The sequence below is a fragment of the Oncorhynchus mykiss genome, chromosome 15, assembly GCF_057628025.1.
Source record: "Oncorhynchus mykiss isolate SJ-2025 chromosome 15, ASM5762802v1, whole genome shotgun sequence".
NCBI classification, from domain to species: Eukaryota; Metazoa; Chordata; class Actinopteri; order Salmoniformes; family Salmonidae; genus Oncorhynchus; species Oncorhynchus mykiss.
In genome coordinates this window covers 66152194-66174038 of record NC_143036.1, presented here as the reverse complement: position 1 = coordinate 66174038, position 21845 = coordinate 66152194, and the positions used below count along the sequence as shown (strand labels likewise).

The window sequence follows — 21845 nt, the reverse complement described above, 5'->3', positions numbered from 1 at the left end:
AAAATGCTGTCTACATACATAATGTAATGTAAAATGCTGTACACATACATAATGTAAAATGCATCCACATACATAATGTCATGTAAAATGTGTCCAAATACATAATGTCATGTAAAATGTGTCCAAATACATCATGTAATGTAAAATACTGTCTACATACATCATGTAATGTAAAATACTGTCTACATACATCATGTAATGTAAAATACTGTCTACATACATCATGTAATGTAAAATACTGTCTACATACATCATGTAATGTAAAATACTGTCTACATACATCATGTAGTGTAAAATACTGTCTACATATGTAACAGATTTGAAACGGCTAGCTTAGTTAGCGTGGGCGCTAAATAGCGTTTCAATCAGTGACGTCACTTGCTCTGAGACCTTGAAGTAGTAGTTCCCCTTGCTCTGCAAGGGCCGCGGCTTTTGTGGAGCGATGGGTAACGATGCTTTGAGGGTGACTGTTGATGTGTGCAGAAGGTCCCTAGTTCGCGCCCGGGTATGGGCGAGGGACGGTCTAAACTTATACTGTTACATTGATGCTGTTGACCCGGATTACTAGTTGCTGCGGAAAAAGGAGGAAGGTCAAAAGGGGGGTGAGTGTAACAGATTTGAAACGGCTAGCTTAGTTAGCGTGGGCGCTAAATAGCGTTTCAATCAGTGACGTCACTTGCTCTGAGACCTTGAAGTAGTAGTTCCCCTTGCTCTGCAAGGGCCGCGGCTTTTGTGGCGCGATGGGTAACGATGCTTCGAGGGTGACTGTTGATGTGTGCAGAAGGTCCCTAGTTCGCGCCCGGGTATGGGCGAGGGGACGGTCTAAATTTGTACTGTTACACATACATAATGTAAAATACTGTCTACATACATCATGTAGTGTAAAATACTGTCTACATACATCATGTAATGTAAAATACTGTCTACATACATCATGTAAAATACTGTCTACATACATCATGTTGTGTAAAATACTGTCTACATACATAATGTAAAATACTGTCTACATACATCATGTAGTGTACAATTCTGTCTACATACATCATGTAGTGTAAAATACTGTCTACATACATCATGTTGTGTAAAATACTGTCTACATACATAATGTAAAATACTGTCTACATACATCATGTAGTGTACAATTCCGTCTACATACATCATGTAGTGTAAAATACTGTCTACATACATAATGTAAAATACTGTCTACATACATCATGTAGTGTAAAATACTGTCCACATACAGTGCCTTGCGAAAGTATTCGGCCCCCTTGAACTTTGCGACCTTTTGCCACATTTCAGGCTTCAAACATAAAGTTATAAAACTGTATTTTTTTGTGAAGAATCAACAACAAGTGGGACACAATCATGAAGTGGAACGCCATTTATTGGATATTTCAAACTTTTTTAACAAATCAAAAACTGAAAAATTGGGCGTGCAAAATTATTCAGCCCCTTTACTTTCAGTGCAGCAAACTCTCTCCAGAAGTTCAGTGAGGATCTCTGAATGATCCAATGTTGACCTAAATGACTAATGATGATAAATACAATCCACCTGTGTGTAATCAAGTCTCCGTATAAATGCACCTGCACTGTGATAGTCTCAGAGGTCCGTCAAAAGCGCAGAGAGCATCATGAAGAACAAGGAACACACCAGGCAGGTCCGAGATACTGTTGTGAAGAAGTTTAAAGCCGGATTTGGATACAAAAAGATTTCCCAAGCTTTAAACATCCCAAGGAGCACTGTGCAAGCGATAATATTGAAATGGAAGGAGTATCAGACCACTGCAAATCTACCAAGACCTGGCTGTCCCTCTAAACTTTCAGCTCATACAAGGAGAAGACTGATCAGAGATGCAGCCAAGAGGCCCATGATCACTCTGGATGAACTGCAGAGATCTACAGCTGAGGTGGGAGACTCTGTCCATAGGACAACAATCAGTCGTATATTGCACAAATCTGGCCTTTATGGAAGAGTGGCAAGAAGAAAGCCATTTCTTAAAGATATCCATAAAAAGTGTAGTTTAAAGTTTGCCACAAGCCACCTGGGAGACACACCAAACATGTGGAAGAAGGTGCTCTGGTCAGATGAAACCAAAATTGAACTTTTTGGCAACAATGCAAAACGTTATGTTTGGCGTAAAAGCAACACAGCTGAACACATCATCCCCACTGTCAAACATGGTGGTGGTAGCATCATGGTTTGGGCCTGCTTTTCTTCAGCAGGGACAGGGAAGATGGTTAAAATTGATGGGAAGATGGATGGAGCCAAATACAGGACCATTCTGGAAGAAAACCTGATGGAGTCTGCAAAAGACCTGAGACTGGGACGGAGATTTGTCTTCCAACAAGACAATGATCGAAAACATAAAGCAAAATCTACAATGAATGGTTCAAAAATAAACATATCCAGGTGTTAGAATGGCCAAGTCAAAGTCCAGACCTGAATCCAATCGAGAATCTGTGGAAAGAACTGAAAACTGCTGTTCACAAATGCTCTCCATCCAACCTCACTTAGCTTGAGCTGTTTTGCAAGGAGGAATGGGAAAACATTTCAGTCTCTCGATGTGCAAAACTGATAGAGACATACCCCAAGCGACTTACAGCTGTAATCGCAGCAAAAGGTGGCGCTACAAAGTATTAACTTAAGGGGGCTGAATAATTTTGCACGCCCAATTTTTCAGTTTTTGATTTGTTAAAAAAGTTTGAAATATCAAATAAATGTCGTTCCACTTCATGATTGTGTCCCACTTGTTGTTGATTCTTCACAAAAAAATACCGTTTTATATCTTTATGTTTGAAGCCTGAAATGTGGCAAAAGGTCGCAAAGTTCAAGGGGGCCAAATACTTTCGCAAGGCACTGTACATCATGTAGTGTAAAATACTGTCTACATACATCATATAGTGTAAAATACTGTCTACAGCAGCAGGGTAGCCTAGTGGTTAGAGCGTTGGACTAGTAACCGGAAGGTTGCAAGTTCAAACCCCCCAGCTGACAAGGTACAAATCTGTCGTTCTGCCCCTGTACAGGCAGTTAACCCACTGTTCCTAGGCCGTCATTGAAAATAAGAATTTGTTCTTAACTGACTTGCCTAGTTAAATAAAGGTCAAATAAATACATAATGTAGTGTAAAATACTGTCTACATACATCATATAATGTAAAATACTGTCTACACACATCATGTAGTGTAAAATACTGTCTACATATATACTGTCTACACACATCATGTAGTGTAAAATGCTGACCATTAACATCATGATACTCAATTGTTTAGAATTGGAATCGATGTGAGAGAAAAGTAAATAGGGTAAATACAATAACGTATTTAGTGAATTTGAAAAGTAAGTTCACAAAATGAATGTTAGCCTCACAGGAGCCACATAATTTCCACCTGGTTGATCAGTTCAGAATATGCCCTCATTCACCAATGCCCATATAGGAGATTGGGCCAGTGTAGTTTTTCTGCTCGTCAAACAGAGCAATCCTTTTGCATGTATATGTTTTTGCATTGTTTACCTACCAGCACAAAACAAAGGAAACCATACAACCTTACTGCACAGCACAGACGAGTGGCGCAGCAGTCTAACGCACTGCATCTCAGTGCAAGAGGCGTCACTACAGTTCCAGGTTTGAATCTAGGCTGTATCACATCCGGTAATGATTGGGAGTCCTATAGCACAATTGGCCCAGCTTCGTCCAGGTTTGGCAGGGGTATGCCGCTATTATAAATAATAATTTGTTCTTAACTCTCTTGCCTAGTTAAATAAAGTTTATAAGCGCTGAAATCGACCCTGCGGCACAGTCGATAGCGCGCCGGGCTGAAAGGTCGATGGTTCGAGACCTGCTCCCTGCTGTTTCATTACATTTGTGTGGGACAGGTTTGGCAGGGGTAGGCCGCTATTATAAATAATAATTTGTTCTTAACTCTCTTGCCTAGTTAAATAAAGTTTATAAGCGCTGAAATCGACCCTGCGGCACAGTCGATAGCGCGCCGGGCCTCGGGCTGGAAGGTCGAGGGTTCGAGACCTGCTCCCTGCTGTTTCATTACATTTGTGTGGGAAGTGGTGCAAAAGGTTAAATGTAAAAAATAAATCAACTGGTTGTGTCCTTACTGTGCCGTTGAGTATCCTTGAAAAGTAGAGATGACAAGTAAAGTTGTGAAAGGAATTTTCCACACTGCTATTGCTCCCTATGATCCCGGGACGTCCCTAACCCCTCCCCTTTGAAGTTGTAATGTAAAATGCTTAGGGGGTAGTTATAAATCTTTTAGGGTAGGGACGCCCCAAGGATCCCAGATAATACGTGTTAGATATCATGCACTGGATACAAAATATAAAAAACAATGTACGTGGCATCATGTATTGTTGAATGTTTTGTAAAAATGTATATCATCTTTCACAAACGTCACATCCGTAAACAAAGAAGTCCCATGTGAAGAGCCTTCCATTCACCGAGAAGGAAAGGGAGGTACTTGTACTGTAAACAATGGATGTGTCATATATCGAAGTGGATATTTCCTTTCAGTAAGCTACAGCTGGGATACCATATACCATATATTGAGATGAATTAAACATGTATTCGATATATAATGATAGCTATCTATCCATAAATTGCTGTTTGTATATACGGTTTAGGTTTGTATTAACGTTACCCAACAAAGTACCCCCCACCGCTACTGAACGGTTTAGCCCAAATCGAACCGCAAGCCAGCTGTGGTCTTGGACCTTTAAAAATACTAAAGTGCCGTCAGCTAATTAGACTCAACCTCCTTTACAAACGACTCTTTTGGTGTATAACCTAGTCTCCCACAGCGGAGACGTAAAAAAGGTAAAACATAGCTATATTTCGATGTATATTTTTGTTAGAATTAGCACATGCTAGTTGGGAATTTAGCTAGATAGCGAAATCCTTTGAGCTTGTCAACAGTCACCTACCTACCTATTCTATGATGTTGCTAGTTACCAATTTATTGTTTGGGTCATGTTTATCCTTGTTGGTGTGATTGAGCTGGCTGTATGTAATCGTAACGTTACAAACTTGAACCCGTTAGAAATAGGTGATTTACCGTTAGCATTGTTGTTTACAAACAATATATCTTCTAGCTGTTAAAAAGCCATTTAGCTCCTTGTCAGATTAATATAATGTCGTTACAATAACAACTATTGCTTGTAGCGACATTTTAATTGGAGTTGGTAGCTTCAATACAATTCTTCCTGTGTAACTAGATGCGAGGAATGCAATCAATTAAAACCCTTTCAGCGACATAGTTATTGTCTTGCGTTTCTTTTGGCACAGGCAGATCTCTTCTCAGTCTTGTCCAGCGCTCTTGTTTTGGTGCTGCAGGATCGCGTGCACTTCTCAGTGACGCGTGTGTGTGTGGATATATTGTTTTGTGCATGCAGCTTGTACAGTGTACTGCAGTATTAACTGAAAATGCCCTTTGCTGTAACCAGCCTTGTAGTGCTGAGCGACGGATAGCCTATACGAATCCGAGAGTGAAAGACTCGTCTCTAACACGCAGGCTCACTTTTTGTAAACATTCCCATCACAAGTCAGACTTTTGAATATGCTTAATCTGAATGTACAGTACCAGTCAAAAGTTAAGAAGGAAGCACCACCTAGCTCTCTGGACTGGAGTTGTTGGTGTTTTCTTTGCCAGATAGCCCAACAGGGCAACACACGTCTGATACTGTGTCTTCTGTATATGGCCTAGTAGTTCGACATAGTGTATTGGAATGTTTTAAGGTCCATTTTAAAACTATTGGCCTAAATTCAAGTGCTTTGCCTCAACACTTATTGCTCTAAAAAGTGTAGGCCAAGTTGTTTACTTGATCTCAATGATGGGATGGCTGGAAGTGTGCCTTTTTTTTATGTTGCTTGGACTGATGTGCGGTACATGAGAATGATTACCCTGTCCATCTAAGCAGTGAAGTGTAACTGGATCTGTGGACGATTGGCTGAGAATGCCACTGTTATCATGTTACCCTGGAGACGCATGCAATCCCATTCATAACACTGTACCACATTCATCTGTACAAACAATAGTACGCAAGTATAAACACCATGGGACCACGCAGCCGTCATACCGCTCAGGAAGGAGACGCTTTCTGTCTCGTAGAGATGAACGTACTTTGGTGCGAAAAGTGCAAATCAATCCCTGAACAACAGCAAAGGACCTTGTGAAGATCCTGGAGGAAACGGGTACAAAAGTATCTATATCCACAGTAAAAACGAGTCCTATATCCACATGACCTGAAAGGCCGGTCAGCAAGGAAGAAGCCACTGCTCCAAAACTGCCATAAAAAAGTCAGACTACGGTTTGCAACTGCACATGGGGACAAAGATTGTACATTTTGGAGAAATATCCTCTGGTCTGATGAAACAAAAATAGAACTGTTTGGCCATAATGACCATCGTTATGTTTGGAGGAAAAAGAGAGAGGCTTGCAAGCCTAAGAACACCATCTCAACCGTGAAGCACGGGGGTGGCAGCATCATGTTGTGGGGGTGCTTTGCTGCAGGAGGGACTAGTGCACTTCACAAAATAGATGGCATCATGAGGATGGAAAATGATGTGGATATATTGAAGCAACATCTCAAGACATCAGTCAGGAAGTATAATCTTGTTCGTAAATGGGTCTTCCAAATGGACAATGACCCCAAGCATACTTCCAAAGTTGTGGAAAAATGGCTTAAGGACAACAAAGTCAAGGTATTGGAGTGGCCACCACAAAGTCATGACCTCAATCCTTTAGAAAGTTTGTGGGCAGAACTGAGTGCGAGCAAGATGGCCTACAAACCTGACTCAGTTACACCAGCTCTGTCAGGAGGAATGGGCCAAAATTCACCCAACTTATTTTGGGAAGCTTGTGGAAGGCTACCCAAAATGTTTGACCAAAGTTAAACAATTTTAAAGGAAATGCTACCAAATACTAATTGATTGTATGTAAACTTCTGACCCACTGGGAATGTGATGAAAGAAGTCAAATCTGAAACAAATCATTCTCTCTAGTATTATTCTGACATTTCACATTCTTGAAATAAAGTGGTGATCCTAACTGACCTAAGACAGGTTTTTTTTATTTGGATTAAATGTCAGGAGTTGTGAAAAACTAAGTTTAAATGTATTTGGCTAAGGTGTATGTAAACTTCTGACTTCAACTGTACATACATGCATGACTTCTGTGCCTGTCTGCAGCGCTATCCCACCATGCCTGGGAATGATGAGCGGCCCACCTCCATGTCCACCACTGTTAGCGAGGATGCCAGCAGCGACGCTGAGTCGTCATCGGACCGCTGTAACAGCATCACGTCTGCCAACGACTTTGACTGCTCCCGCCAAAGCTTCACCAGTGACTGCTCCAGCAGCAAGCACAGCTCGCCCTCATGTGAGTAAATCTCCTTTCTCCCTGTTTAGTAGGACTGCTTCTTATGTTTGTCAAAATGTCATCCTAAAAATTGCATTTCCATTTCCTACCCATTTCCAGAAAGTGTGCACTTGCACACTTCCCATCATTGATTTAAAAGCATTGGATTGATGTTGTCATCACTTTTTGAGTAGTATAGAGAATCGGAATGCAACACTGTGTGCCATCTCCCCACTTTGGTTGAGCTTTCAAATGCCAAAATGGTTATTCTCAACACTTTTTGTTCTTATTTAAGAAATGTTATGCCCCCTATTTACAGCCAGCCCGCCCAAAACTATAACACTGGATGATGTCATTTCTTCTGCCCGGGACCTGTCCAACCTGACCCTGGCCCACGAGATCATTGTCAACCGTGACTTCCATGTGGAGCAGCCCCACCTACCTCAGAACAGGTACCAGCTCAAAATGGACGCCCAGTAAACATGGCCATCACTTGGGCTACTCAAATGCCAATTGACAACTGATGATATTCAATTCTCCTCTTCAGTTTGGAGAAGCAAGTCAAATATATAGTTCACAAGGCTTTCTGGGATGGCCTGGAGTCTGAGCTGAATGATGACCCACCAGAGTATGAGCACGCCATCAAACTGCTGGAGGAGATCAGAGAGGTGAGCATTGGCCCCTTTCCCCTCTATCAATCTTGATGAATCCATGGTTGGAAAGCTTATCTTATCAGGAAGATGACCCTGTTGGAAGACTTTGAAAATGTATAATTTCTAACTCCCTGAGCAGTAATCACTGATCTGACACAAGTGGATAAGCAACAGTTATGTAGTGGAATCCATTCTTTCACCTGTCCAATTGTGTGTGTATTGTGAATGTATGTATTTAAAATGGGCTAATAGCTTTTAAGATTGATATCTTCTTGCTATATATTGTTTCATTTTTTAAACCCATTTATTTTGAACAGATCCTGTTGTCGTTCCTGAGCCCGGGAGCCAATCGGCTACGGACTCAGATCCTGGAGGTGCTGGACATGTATCTGATTCGCCAGCAGGCGGACAAGGAAGCGGTGGACATACACGGCCTGGCCTCTTACATCATCACCATCATGGGCAAGCTGTGTGCCCCCGTCCGTGACGATGAGGTCAAGAAGCTCCGCGAGAGCCCCGACAATGTTGCGTCAATGTACAAGTACGTTTGGGCAAAGTTTTGTTTCCAACCCTTGTGAATATTTATTTGGATATTTGTAGCCATCCCCATTTTGATTCTGTTGCCTCTCTAAAGCTACCGTGCATTCGGAAAGTATTCAGACCCCATGTATTTTTCCACATTGTGTTACGTTACAGCCTTATTCTAAAATGGATTACAAAAAAAATGTAATCAATCGACACACAATGACAAAGTGAAAAGCGTTTTTTAGACATTTTTGCAAAATTTGAAAATAAATATATAGAAAATACCTTATTTACATAAGTATTCAGACCCTTTGCTATGCGAATCAAAATTGAGCCCAGATGTATTCTGTTTCCATTGCTCACCTTGAGATGTTTCTACAACTTAATTGAAGTCCACCTTTGTTAAATTCAATTGACCCTTTTAGATCTCCGAAGCTAGGAGTACAGATGTTGAGGTATGGGTTTGATGACGGCAAGTCACTAGGTATTACTTCTGGAAGCATCTGTTTTGAGAGTGTTATTACATTGAGCAGGGAGATCTTCCGGGTGCTGGACCTGATGAAGATGGACATGGTGAACTTTACCATCCAGAGCCTGCGGCCCGATCTGCAGAGGCAGTCAGTGGAGTATGAGAGGGCCAAGTTCCAGAGCATCGTGGAGAAGACTCCCAGTGAGTCTGCATTGTTATTAACCTTTAATTATTATGAGGAACATTTTATTGGCATTGGACTGGCGTTTGGATCATTTCCCTGTTTCTTTACAAATACATTTGTCAGTTGAGTGCCTAAATTCATTCATTGTTTGAACAGGGTGTGCTCCTGGAACAGTGCATGCTGTGTAAGGTTCAGGTCTAGCTGGTTTTCTTCCAAAGTAAATTATGAGCCTGTACTGCTTTATGGTGTTGTGGGATGTACAGCATGTGAAGCGTGGGTTTGATTTCTCTACATCATTAAATGAAAGATGTCGATCTCTATTAAATGCCATACAAATGACTGTCCTAACTTTCTCAGGTGCATTGGACCATACCACTGAGTGGATCAAGTCCTCTCTGGAGGAAGTGCTTTTCTCCATGCCAACCGTGGAGCAGCCCAACGGCCATGGGAAGGTGGGGAAAGCCCTGCCAAGTCCCCTCCTGGTCTTCAACAGTGGATTCATCTGCCTCCTCACCTGGGACTACCACAAGAGCCCACTGCCTGAAGTGGGTTTGAGTGTGTGTGTGTGTGTCTTAGTACATTATTCAAAATCATTATTCAAAATAATGATTTGCTTATTCAAGACATATCTTGATTGCCATTGGATTACTCATCCTTCGTTATTAAGAAAAGGTGACATTCAGTGCGTTTGTCAGGTGGTGAGGGTGTTGCTGAATGGTCACAGGGGAAATGTGTGTGTGTGTGTGTGTGAATAGAGGCGACAAGGATGTTGACAGGTGTTCGTTTCTGTGTATTATATGGTCAAATGAATTTTTGGTATTTATTTGCATATAGACTTATCTAGAGGGTTTGTTTGTCTGAAATGTGTGTGAATTCCATATGAATGCAAGTGTCTGAAAGAAGGTACCATCTCTCTCAACCAACTTACAACCACAAGTCTATCAAATGACCATTGTCTAAAATCTAGTCTCCATGGGGTGAATCCTAACTTCCACTAATGTCAAATGTTCATTTAGTCATGCATTGATGTCAATGGGAGTAAAAATGTGGCTTAAGTTGATGATTCGTCCCTATATGTGAAAGTCATTTGAGTCTCTCTGTGTGTGTGTGTGTGTTTAACCCACTCAGACCCTGATGACAGACGAGGTGCGTCTGCGGGAGCTCCAGCGGAGGCTCCAGCTGCTAAAGGCCGTGGCCTCTGTGCTGCTCATTGTCTACAGCGCCATCGGAGGGCCCATCTCGGGGCTGCCCACACTGGCCGAGCGCCTCAAGAGGATGACTAGCGTGCTCCTGGAGGGCATGCACCTCCCGTAGGTTCTACATAAACACACACACTCGTATATCAATTTCAATGTGAAAATTGACACTGACTTCCTCCACTCTGCAGGGACTTTAACCTGTCAGAGGCTCTGGGGAACGTCAGTGGTCAGATCTGCTGTGAGCTCAACAAGTCCCTGACTGAGAGGAACTACCCAGCCTTGCCCCCAGAACTCCAGGTCACACTCAAGGGCCAGATCACCAGCATCACCCAGGAAAACAACCCTATCCGCAGTCTTGTGGGTAAGCAAAACAACACATGAGGGCCTGACATGGCTCATTAACTATTTCATTGTATATATTTAATGCAATGTTCTCAGCCAAGCTACATTGCATTCGGAAAGTATTCAGACCCCTTGACATTTTCCACATTTTGTTACGTTACAGCCTTATTCTAAAATTGATTCAATTGTTGTTTTTTTGCTCATCAATCTACACACTATACCCCATAATGACAAGACAATTTTGTATTACTTTTTATGTACATTTATAAGAAAAGAAAAACATGAAAATATCACATTTACATACAGTGGGGCAAAAAAGTATTTTGTCAGCCACCAATTGTGCAAGTTCTCCCACTTAAAAAGATGAGAGAGGCCTGTAATTTTCAAGTGGGAGAACTTGCACAATTGGTGGCTGACTAAATACTTTTTTGCCCCACTGTATATACCCTTTGTTGGCAATGACAGAGGTCAAACGTTTTCTGTCTTCACAAGGTTTTCACACACTGTTGCTGGTATTTTGGCCCATTCCTCCATGCAGATCTCCTCTAGAGCAGTGATGTTTTGGGGCTGTTGCTGGGCAACACAGACTTTCAACTCCCTCCAAAGATTTTCTATGGGGTTGAGATCTGGAGACTGGCTAGGCCACTCCAGGACCTTGAAATGCTTCTGACGAAGCCACTCCTTCGTTGCCCGGGCGGTGTGTTTGGGATCATTGTCATGCTGAAAGACCCAGCCACGTTTCATCTTCAATGCCCTTGCTGATGGAAGGAGGTTTTCACTCAAAATCTCACGATACATGGCCCCATTCATTCTTTCCTTTACACGGATCAGTCGTCCTGGTCCCTTTGCAGAAAAACAGCCCAAAAGCATGATGTTTCCACCCCCATGCTTCACAGTAGGTATGGTGTTCTTTGGATGCAACTCAGCATTCTTTGTCCTCCAAACACGACGAGTTGAGTTTTTACCAAAAAGTTCTATTTTGGTTTCATCTGACCATATGACATTCTCCCAATCTTCTTCTGGATCATCCAAATGCTCTCTAGCAAACTTCAGACGGGCCTGGACATGTACTGGCTTAAGCAGCGGGACACGTCTGGCACTGCAGGATTTGAGTCCCTGGCGGCGTAGTGTGCTACTGATGGTAGGCTTTGTTACTTTGGTCCCAGCTCTCTGTAGGTCATTCACTCGGTCCCCCCGTGTGGTTCTGGGATTTTTGCTCACCGTTCTTGTGATCATTTTGACACCACGGGGTGAGATCTTGCGTGGAGCCCCAGATCGAGGGAGATTATCAGTGGTCTTCCATTTCCTAATAATTGCTCCCACAGTTGATTTCTTCAAACCAAGCTGCTTACCTATTGCAGATTCAGTCCTCCCAGCCTGGTGCAGGTCTACAATTTTGTTTCTGGTGTCCTTTGACAGCTCTTTGGTCTTGGCCATTGTGGAGTTTGGAGTGTGACTGTTTGAGGTTGTGGACAGGTGATTTTATACTGATAACAAGTTCAAACAGGTGCCATTAATACAGGTAAATAGTGGAGGACAGAGGAGCCTCTTAAAGAAGAAGTTACAGGTCTGTGAGAGCCAGAAATCGTGCTTGTTTGTAGGTGACCAAATACTTATTTTCCACCATAATTTGCAAATAAATTCATAAAAAATCCTACAATGTGATTTTCTGGATTTTTTTCCCCTCATTTTGTCTGTCATAGTTGAAGTGTACCTACGATGAAAATTACAGGCCTCTCATCTTTTTAAGTGGGAGAACTTGCACAATTGTTGTTTGACTAAATACTTTTTTGCCCCACTAAGTATTCAGACCCTTTACTCAGTTCTCTGTTGAAGCACCTTTGGCAGCGATTACAGCCTTGAGTCTTCTTGGGTATGACGCTACAAGCTTGGCACACCTGCATTTGGGGAGATTATCCCATTCTTCTCTGCAGATCCTCATAAGCTCTGTCAGGTTGGATGGGGAGCGTTGCTGCGCAGCTATTTTCACGTCTCTAGAGAGGTTTGTGTGGGTTCAAGTCCGGGCTCTGGCTGGGTCACTCAAGGACATTCAGAGAATTCACCCCAGTCTGAGGTCCTGAGCGCTCTGGAACAGGTTTTCATCAAGGATCTCGCTGTACTTTGCTCCATTCATCTTTGCCTCATCCTGACTAGTCTCTGAGTCCCTGCTACTGAAAAACATCCCCACAGCTTGATGCTATGCTTCACCGTAGGGATGGTGCCAGGTTTCCTCCTGACTTGACGCTTGTCATTCAGGCCAAATAGTTCAATCTTGGTTTCATCAGACCAGAGAATGTTGTTTCTCATGGTTTGAGTGTCCTTTAGGTGCCTTTTGGCAAACTCCAAGTGGGCTGTTATGTGCCTTTTACTGAGGAGTGGCTTCCGTCTGGCCAATCTAACATAAAGGCCTGATTGGTGGAGTGCTACAGAAGGTTGTCCTTCTGGAAGGTTCTCCCATCTCCACAGAGGAGCTTTGTCAGAGTGACCATCGGGTTCTTGGTCACCTCCCTGACTTAGGCCCTTCTCCCCCGATGGCTCAGTTTGGCTGGGGAAGCCAGCTCTAGGAAGAGTCTAGGTGGTTCCAAACTTATTCCATTTAAGAATGATGGAGGCCACTGTGTTCTTGGGGACCTTCAATTCTGCAGAAATGTTTTGGTACCCTTCCCCAGATCTGTGCCTCGACACAATCCTGTCTCGGAGCTCTACAGTCAATTCCTTCGGCCTCATGGCATGGTTTTTGCTCTGACATGCACTGTCAACTGTGGGACCTTATATAGACAGGTGTGTGCCTCTACAAATCATGTCAAATTAGTTGAATTTACCACAGGTGGACTCCAATCAAGTTATACAAACATCTTAAGGATGATTGATTGAAACAGGATGCACCTGTGATCAATTTCAAGTTTCATAGCAAAGGGTCTGAATACTTATGCAAATCAGGTATTTATATTTATTTTTTTATACATTTGCAAATTTCTAAACCTGTTTTTTTTTTTTTGCTAAGTCATTATGGGGTATGTGTGTAGATCAATTTGGATTTTTTTTTAAATGTTATCAATTTTAGAATGAGGCTGTAACGTAACAAAATGTGGAAGAAGGGGTCTGAATACATTCTGAATGGACAGTGTAATTGTACACTGTGTGAAATTTTCCTCCAGTTTATTTTAATTGCTTGAATAGCTCACACACAATTGCCTCGTGCCTGTCATCACTCTGTTTGTTCTGTGCCTCTTCTCTGTTCCTCTCCAGAGGGAAGGGTCCAGCAGTACTTCCGAGTGCTCCTCGCCACGCCCAACTCTCACGTGAATCCGCCCCCGACGCCCGGAGGCCTGGCCCTGATCCAACCGGAGCTCACCTCCTTGGCGGTCACCTTCGTCAGCCTGGTCAACTTCAACAAGCAGGTCTACAGCCCCTTCTACATGATGATCCTCAAGACCCTGCTCTTCAGTAAGGCGGCGCCTCCACCGGCAGCCACCGCACCTCAGGACCCCAGCATACAGAACCCTGTGAACTCCAACTAGGACCGCCAACATACCTACCGAGCCAGGAGCAATACAAAGCTGGAGCTGACAACACCTTATTTGAAAAAGGGGTGAAGAAAGGAATGACTTAGCAGCTACCTAAATCCACCCCCCCCAGTGCTCGTTCTGATTCCTTGAGGCTGCAATCGCCACGTTTCATAGACTTTATGACAAAAGGGAAAGGCCTATATATTTAGAATCATGTCGCCCATTTTTATAACGTTACATTTCATATGCTTTATGCTGTGCATAAAAGTTGATCTATAACTGTTTGTTACACGTTGACAAATCCAGAACACAAAATGCTATATTATTCATTCTATTAGCTTATTCATTGAAGTGCCACCGTTTGAATAGAAATATAAAAAGTTTGTTTTTAACTTATGTCGGCTTGTGATAACTCGCCATTAAACTGGTTAGGGCTCGGGAAATGTCATCTTGATTGAAAACAAGAGACATGTTTTAATTGTTGCTTTCCAACATGTCGAAGACATGTTTAAATCACTTGAGCTAAATTAGGAGACTTATATATATATATATATATATATATATTAACTTTTTTGGGGCGGGGGACCCTGATTAATTGATATGATTATGGAATCACTAAATCTGATGGATTCTGACCTTTGACCTTTTGGAGATAAATACAATGCATGTTTTATTTTGTGTTAACATTCGTTGGAAAATGTTTTGTATGTTAGACCTTGCATAGTATTCAATAATTTTGTTGGGTTGTTTGAATGTGTTGACTTAATGTAGATTTTTGTTTTGTTATTTTGTGTCAGTGGATTTATAAAGTTGCGTGCTTTATACCTTCAAGGTACCAGTATTAGTTGTCCTTCTATACCTATATTTCCCTAAAAGCTATCCAACAGCTGTATGTTTCTGGACATTTTATGTAATATCTATCTTTTGGTTTAGAACTCAAGTCATGAGAGGTGCTGAAGGTGTTTTGAAATGTCTAAAACTTCCCACAATGGAACTTTTTGACGCAGAATAAACATTGTATGTTGTTAGCTTTTAAAATTCACTTGAATAAATACATTTTTATCTTCTCATGAAATGCAGCTATAATACAATACCTTATTATTTGTTTAGCAGTGACCTGTGTGTGTGTGTGTGTGTGCTTATTGAAAATAGTTGTCTACATACAGACACAACAATCAAAAGAGAGTTGTAATACCTGTAAAGGGCATAGATTACAATCGGACAACTAATGTAACTAGAAGGAACATTCGTTGCTGTTAGATTAAAGAAGAACTCCAGTGACCTGACAAATCAGCTGCCTGTCTGGTTTTGAAGCCACCTCTCCTCCATCTTGCACCCCCGTTTAATGCATACTTTTTCAATTATATGTGAGCTAAATATATAAAACATTTCTTTAAAGTGTCTTTTTTTGTGTTAAAGTTGTAATGTTACTGTCCCCACTACAACAACAAAAAATGATGTAGAATTCCATTCATTCCTATCCTATGGAGGACTGCTCCTTCTGGGGAGTTCCAAATGACTGACCTGTGGCTTCAAAGTCACTCGGTGGCCAATTCAAATAATGCAGTCCAGGGTTTGTATACATCACTGGTGAGAACTTGCGTTTCCAAGCAACGCGTCCCTCATGCTATGAGGAAATAATGGTAGCTAAAGGTACAGCAAGTTATGTTTCTTATCTATTAATATGAATGAACAATTATTTAGTTATTCTCCAAAATATGACAAATTCAAGTAGTATTTTTGTTTAATTTTATATCGTTTTTAGAGCTCACTTGTCAAAGTTCCAACTTCCATTGCTTGCTGGCTAGCTAATGTTAGCTAGCTAGTTAGTACAGAGCATTGCTGTAAAGATTGCGCATTACCGTTCAAGGGGGGAGCTACCCACTGGGTAAAAACTGGTTGAATAAACGTTTCCACGTCTTTTTATTGAATTTTTATGTGATGCTGTTGAATTAGCTAGATATTTGGTTCACGAAGTTACCATGAATGAAAAATGACAGCCTGTGAATTGTTAGAGTTGCGTAAATTCGAATCTGGTATCAGGATAAATATGACAATGAGTCACCGATTGTATACTATGTGTTTTTTATTAACTAAGCAATAAATGGCAAATGCAACTTTCGTATATACGGGCTCACTGTAATACCACGCAGGGCAGAACAGAGAACTGACAGGATGTCTTTCTGTCTTTCTCTCTATTTCTCTGTCTCTTTCTCTGTCACTCTGTCTCTCTCTCTTGCTCTTTCTCTCTCTCTCTCTGTCTCTCTTTCTCTGTCTCACTCTCTCTATCTTTCTCTCACACAGATGGGCACACACACACACATAGTCAAGTACACTTGTGACAATTATAATCAATTGTTTGTCATTGTTTACCAGCATGTATTACCATGGCTACACCAGACTAAAGGTATTGGTATAGTTCCACTATACTATACACATCATACACTATTCACACCCACTCCTACTGGTCCCTGAAGACATGCATACAGGATGGCTATTATTGACAAGTCATAACTTATTTACTTCTTTTTATGAGTTGTATTTTATGGAGTTATTTTTGTGAGCACCCAGGGGTGTAGTTCCATGCCAGACCTGCAGAGGGAGACTCTCCTGGAGGAGCTGGAGATGGAGGCCCTGCCTGCCAGACCCCAGTCGCCTCTGGTGCTGCTGGCCACTGGGCCCTGCTCCAACATCGAGAAGCCCATTGACCCTGCCCAAGACCTCAGGAGGTGTGTGCGGTAGAGTGTGTGTGTATTTTTGTGCTTGAGTGTATGTATTTTGTGCTTGTGTGTGTGCGTGTGTGTGTGTGTGTGTGTGTGTGTGTGTGTGTGTGTGTGTGTGTGTGTGTGTGTGTGTGTGTGTGTGTGTGTGTGTGTGTGTGTGTGTGTGTGTGTGTGTGTGTGTGTGTGTGTGTGTGTGTGTGTGTGTGTGTGTGTGTGTGTTTGTTCTTATGTGTGTGTATGTGTCTTGGTTGCTACAGGACAGAGTGATTGTGGATCAAGCTGTGACAGACTCTGACACAGACCTCCCTCCTCTGATCAAGGCCCTGACGTGGAGAAGTCAGGTAGGGAACAGGTAGGGAACACACTCTGCAGGTAGGGAACACACTCTGCAGGTAGGGAACACACTCTGCAGGTAGGGAACACACTCTGCAGGTAGGGAACACACTGCAGGTAGGGAACACACTCTACAGGTAGGAAACGCACTCTGCAGGTAGGGAACACACTCTGCAGGTAGGGAACACACTCTGCAGGTAGGGAACCCACTCTGTAGGTAGGGAACACACTCTGCAGGCAGGGAACACACTCTGCAGGCAGGGAACACATTCTGCAGGTAGGGAACACACTCTGCAGGTAGGAAACACACTCTGCAGGTAGGGAACACACTCTGCAGGTAGGGAACACACTCTGCAGGTAGGGAACACACTCTGCAGGTAGGGAACACACTCTGCAGGTAGGGAACACACTCTGCAGGTAGGGAACACACTCTGCAGGTAGGGAACACACTCTGCAGGTAGGGAACACACTCTGCAGGTAGGGAACACACTCTGCAGGTAGGGAACACACTCTGCAGGTAGGGAACACACTCTGCAGGCAGGGAACACACTCTGCAGGCAGGGAACACATTCTGCAGGTAGGGAACACACTCTGCAGGTAGGAAACACACTCTGCAGGTAGGGAACACACTCTGCAGGTAGGGAACACACTCTGCAGGTAGGGAACACACTCTGCAGGTAGGGAACACACTCTGCAGGTAGGGAACACACTCTGCAGGTAGGGAACACACTGCAGGAAGGGAACACACTCTGCAGGTAGGGAACACACTCTGTAGGCAGGGAACACACTCTGCAGGCAGGGAACACATTCTGCAGGTAGGGAACTCACTCTGTTATACTGTTACTATCATTATGACCTCATCATGTTGGTCTGACCCCTCTCTCTCTCTCCTGTCCTTTTTCGCTCTCTCTCTCGCTTTACCTCTCTCTCTCTCTCTCTCTCTCTCTCTAGTTCTCTCTCTCCTGTTCTCTCTCTTTCTCTCTCCTGTTCTCTCTCTCGCCTGCTCTCTCTCCTGTTCTCTCTCTCTCTCTCTCGCCTGTTCTCTCTCTCTCTCTCTCTCTCTCTCCTGTTCTCTCTCTCCTGTTCTCTCTCTTTCTCTCTCCTGTTCTCTCTCCTGTGAGATATACTGTTTTACAATGCCTGTTGAATTGATTTAATTCAGGAAAAATCCATTCTTGAATTGGCAATTGTTGATCCAGAATTTCACTTAATCTCTTGAATATCAATAGAATTGACTCCCAAGTGATCTGTTCCTTTCCCCTATAGGACCCCATGGTAGAGCCAGCCCTGACCATCATCAGATGGAGTCTGAAGAAGAAGAAACCTCAGAGGTTCATCAACCCACAGCTGAAGAGACAGAACACCAACGCCATGTCCCACAGGTACTGTACCCTGCATCCCACTTGACTCAACACCTGAACACCACTTTAACACACTCTCTCTCATAATACAATACATTTTCTCACAGAGAGCTGTGCAGCTCTCCCAATGTAACTCAAAGTGAGTGTGTTCGTACGTGAGTGTGTGTGTGTGTGCGTGTGTGTCCAGGAAAAGGACCGAGATCCCAGTGGGCCTACACGGTCTGGCTGCAGTGGTGGAAGACTGACCTCTCAGTCGAGGACTATCTCCGATACATCACCAATCAGGTCAGAGGTCACACATTCTGTAGTTACAGGAAGCAAGTAGAAGACTTTCTAATTAATAGAAGTAAATGCATAAAATCGATTGAGTAACTAGAAGAAAATCAACCAGTTTTGTGTAAAAATAAATCTCAATAAACTTTTGAATTGGACCATAGGTTATGCATGTACATTATAGACATGGCTTGATTTATTTTTTGTGTTTTGATGTTGTTGTATTTTAGTAGTTCTACTTTTTTTATATTGAATACTGTGCCCTGTTGGGTAGGGCTTGAAAGTTAAGCGTTTCACTATATTTGTGCATGTGACAAATAAAACGTGAAATTTAAAATAGGTGCCGGTACTCATTTTGGGCTTGAGTACTGTTTATATTTAGGTGCCAGAACTTTTCAGTCATTATTCTATAAGAGGTGCTGAACCTCAAGCAGTAAAAAAGTCAAGGTGCCGGTACTCAGTACCGAATGAAATTAATACTTTTTTAAAGGAATGAATGACATTTTATTTCCATGTCAAATCGCCAATTGGCAACCCATCCCTTATGGGATTAATTGACACATAAACAAACATTACAATAATTCACTATGGTAATTAAATGATAATTATTCTTCCAATGTTCTTTGCATTGCACATCGCATAAATTAATAATAATTTTAAAAAGAAAGAAAGAAAAAATAAGGTAAAAATCAATACATAATAGTAAATTACATCGCTAGAGCAGTAAAATAATATACATACATACATACCTACATACACATTGTATATACATACATACATACATACATACATACATACACACATACAGTTGTGGCCAAAAGTTTTGAGTATGACACAAATATATATTTTCACAAAGTCTGCTGCCTCAGGTTGTATGATAGCAATTTGCATATACTCCAGAATGTTATGGAGAGTGATCAGATGAATTGCAAAGTCCCTCTTTGCCATGCAAATGTACTGAATCCCCCAAAAACATTTCCACTGCATTTCAGCCCTGCCACAAAAGGACCAGCTGACATCATGTCAGTGATTCTCTCGTTAACACAGGTGTGAGTGTTGACAAGGACAAGGCTGGAGATCTCTGTCATACTGATTGAGTTTGAATAACAAACTGGAAGCTTCAAAAGGAGGGTGGTGCTTGGAATCATTGTTCTTCCTCTGTCAATCATGGTTACCTGGAAGGAAAAACGTGCTGTCGTCATTGCTTTGCACAAAAAGGGCTTCACAGGCAAGGATATTGCTGCCAGTAAGATTGCACCTAAATCAACCATTTATCGGATCATCAAGAACTTCAAGGAGAGCAGTTCAATTGTTGTGAAGAAGGCTTCAGGGCACCCAAGAAAGTCCAGCAAGCGCCAGGACCTTCTCCTAAAGTTGATTCAGCTGCGGGATCAGGGCACCACCAGTACAGAGTTTGCTCAGGAATGGCAGCAGGCAGGTGTGAGTGCATATGCACGCACAGTGAGTTAAAGACTTTTGGAGGATGGCCTTGTGTCAAGAAGGGCAGCAAAGAAGCCACTTCACTCCAGGGAAAACATCAGGGACAGACTGATATTCTGCAAAAGGTACAGCGATTGGACTGCTGAGGACTGGGGTAAAGTCATTTTCTCTGATGAATCCCCGTCCCGATTGTTTGGGGCATCCGGAAAAAAGCTTGTCCGGAGAAGACAAGGTGAGCGCTACCATCAATCCTGTGTCATGCCAACAGTAAAGCATCCTGAGACCATTCATGTGTGGGGTTGCTTCTCAGCCAAGGGAGTGGGCTCACTCACAAATTTTGCCTAAGAACACAACCATGAATAAAGAATGGTACCAACACATCCTCCGAGTGCAACTTCTCCTAACCATCCAGGAACAGTTTGGTGATGAACAATGCCTTTTCAGCATGATGAAGCACCTTGCCATAAGGCGAAAGTAATAACTAAGTGGCTCTGGGAACAAAACATCAATATTTAGGGTCCATGGCCAGGAAACTCCCCAGACCTTAATCCCATTGAGAACTTGTGGTCAATCCTCAAGAGGCGGGAGGACAAACAAAAACCCACAAATTCTGGCAAACTCCAAGCATTGATTATGCAAGAATGGGCTGCCATCAGTCAGGATGTGGCCCAGAAGTTGATTGACAGCATGCCAGGACAGATTGCAGAGGTCTTGAAAAAGAAGGGTCAACACTGCAAATATTGACTCTTTGTATCAACCTCATGTAATTGTCAATAAAAGCCTTTGACACTTATGAAATGCTTTTAATTATACTTCAGTATTCTATAGTAACATCTGACAAAAATATCTAAAGACACTGAGGCAGCAGACTTTGTGAAAATTAATATTTGCGTCTTTCTCAAAACTTTTGGCCACGACTGTACATACCAGCCTTGTGCAGGTCTACAATTTTATCCCTGATGTCCGTACACAGCTCTCTAGTCTTGGCCATTGTGGAGAGGTTGGAGTCTGTTTGATTGAGTGTGTGGACAGGTGTCTTTTATGCAGGTAACGAGTTCAAACAGGTGTAGTTAATACAGGTAATGAGTGGAGAACAGGAGAGCTTCTTAAAGAAAAACTAACAGGTCTGTGAGAGCCGGAATTCTTACTGGTTGGTAGGTGATCAAATACTTATGTCATGCAATAAAATGCAAATGAATTACTTAAAAATCATACAATGTGATTTTCTGGATTTTTGTTTTAGATTCCGTCTCTCACAGTTGAAGTGTACCTATGATAAAAAATTACAGACCTCTACATGCTTTGTAAGTAGGAAAACCTGCTAAATCGGCAGTGTCTCAAATAATTGTTCTCCCCACTGTATATCTTTTTTTTTACAATTTAATTATAGGTAGCCCTTTTTTTTTATTCCAAGCTTTATTTAAATATTATGCAAACTGAAATAAACAATAGACAAAAAAACGATTTCA

At 42.3% G+C, this 21845-nt stretch overlaps 2 protein-coding genes and 1 long non-coding RNA gene across 3 annotated transcripts in view; 2 read left to right on the top strand and 1 right to left on the bottom strand.

Moving 5' to 3' along the window:
* The window catches only part of depdc4 (DEP domain containing 4), a 55054-nt gene extending 50840 nt beyond the window's left edge, over positions 1–4214 (bottom strand). Inside the window, exon 1 of the mRNA XM_090200876.1 lies at positions 4112–4214. The gene's annotated coding sequence lies outside the window, so the exon portion shown is untranslated. The remainder of the gene's footprint in view (positions 1–4111) is intronic.
* Positions 4215–4453: 239 nt separating this feature from the next.
* On the top strand, positions 4454–15321 carry LOC110490570 (T-complex protein 11-like protein 2). The gene is made up of 10 exons (XM_021563997.3): positions 4454–4826; positions 7197–7386; positions 7685–7817; positions 7913–8033; positions 8336–8559; positions 9077–9213; positions 9554–9741; positions 10325–10506; positions 10584–10756; positions 13987–15321. The coding sequence occupies exons 2-10, from the start codon at positions 7209–7211 to the stop codon at positions 14256–14258; spliced, it is 1608 nt and encodes a 535-aa protein (XP_021419672.3). The 5' UTR covers positions 4454–4826; positions 7197–7208; the 3' UTR covers positions 14259–15321.
* Positions 15322–15797: 476 nt separating this feature from the next.
* Positions 15798–18699, top strand: LOC149978158 (uncharacterized). Its single transcript, XR_016486866.1, has 4 exons — positions 15798–15899; positions 16818–16975; positions 17227–17310; positions 18569–18699. It is a non-coding gene; the product is annotated as an uncharacterized LOC149978158 (long non-coding RNA).
* The last annotated feature ends 3146 nt before the right edge of the window (positions 18700–21845 follow it).

Excerpts from the sequence above, each read along its gene's own strand:
- LOC110490570 (XM_021563997.3), top strand. The coding sequence starts at position 7,209 with ATGCCTGGGAATGATGAGCGGCCCACCTCCATGTCCACCACTGTTAGC. Across the intron at positions 9,214-9,553 it reads CATCGTGGAGAAGACTCCCA|GTGCATTGGACCATACCACT; the intron begins GTGAGTCTGCAT and ends TAACTTTCTCAG. Across the intron at positions 10,757-13,986 it reads CCCTATCCGCAGTCTTGTGG|AGGGAAGGGTCCAGCAGTAC; the intron begins GTAAGCAAAACA and ends GTTCCTCTCCAG.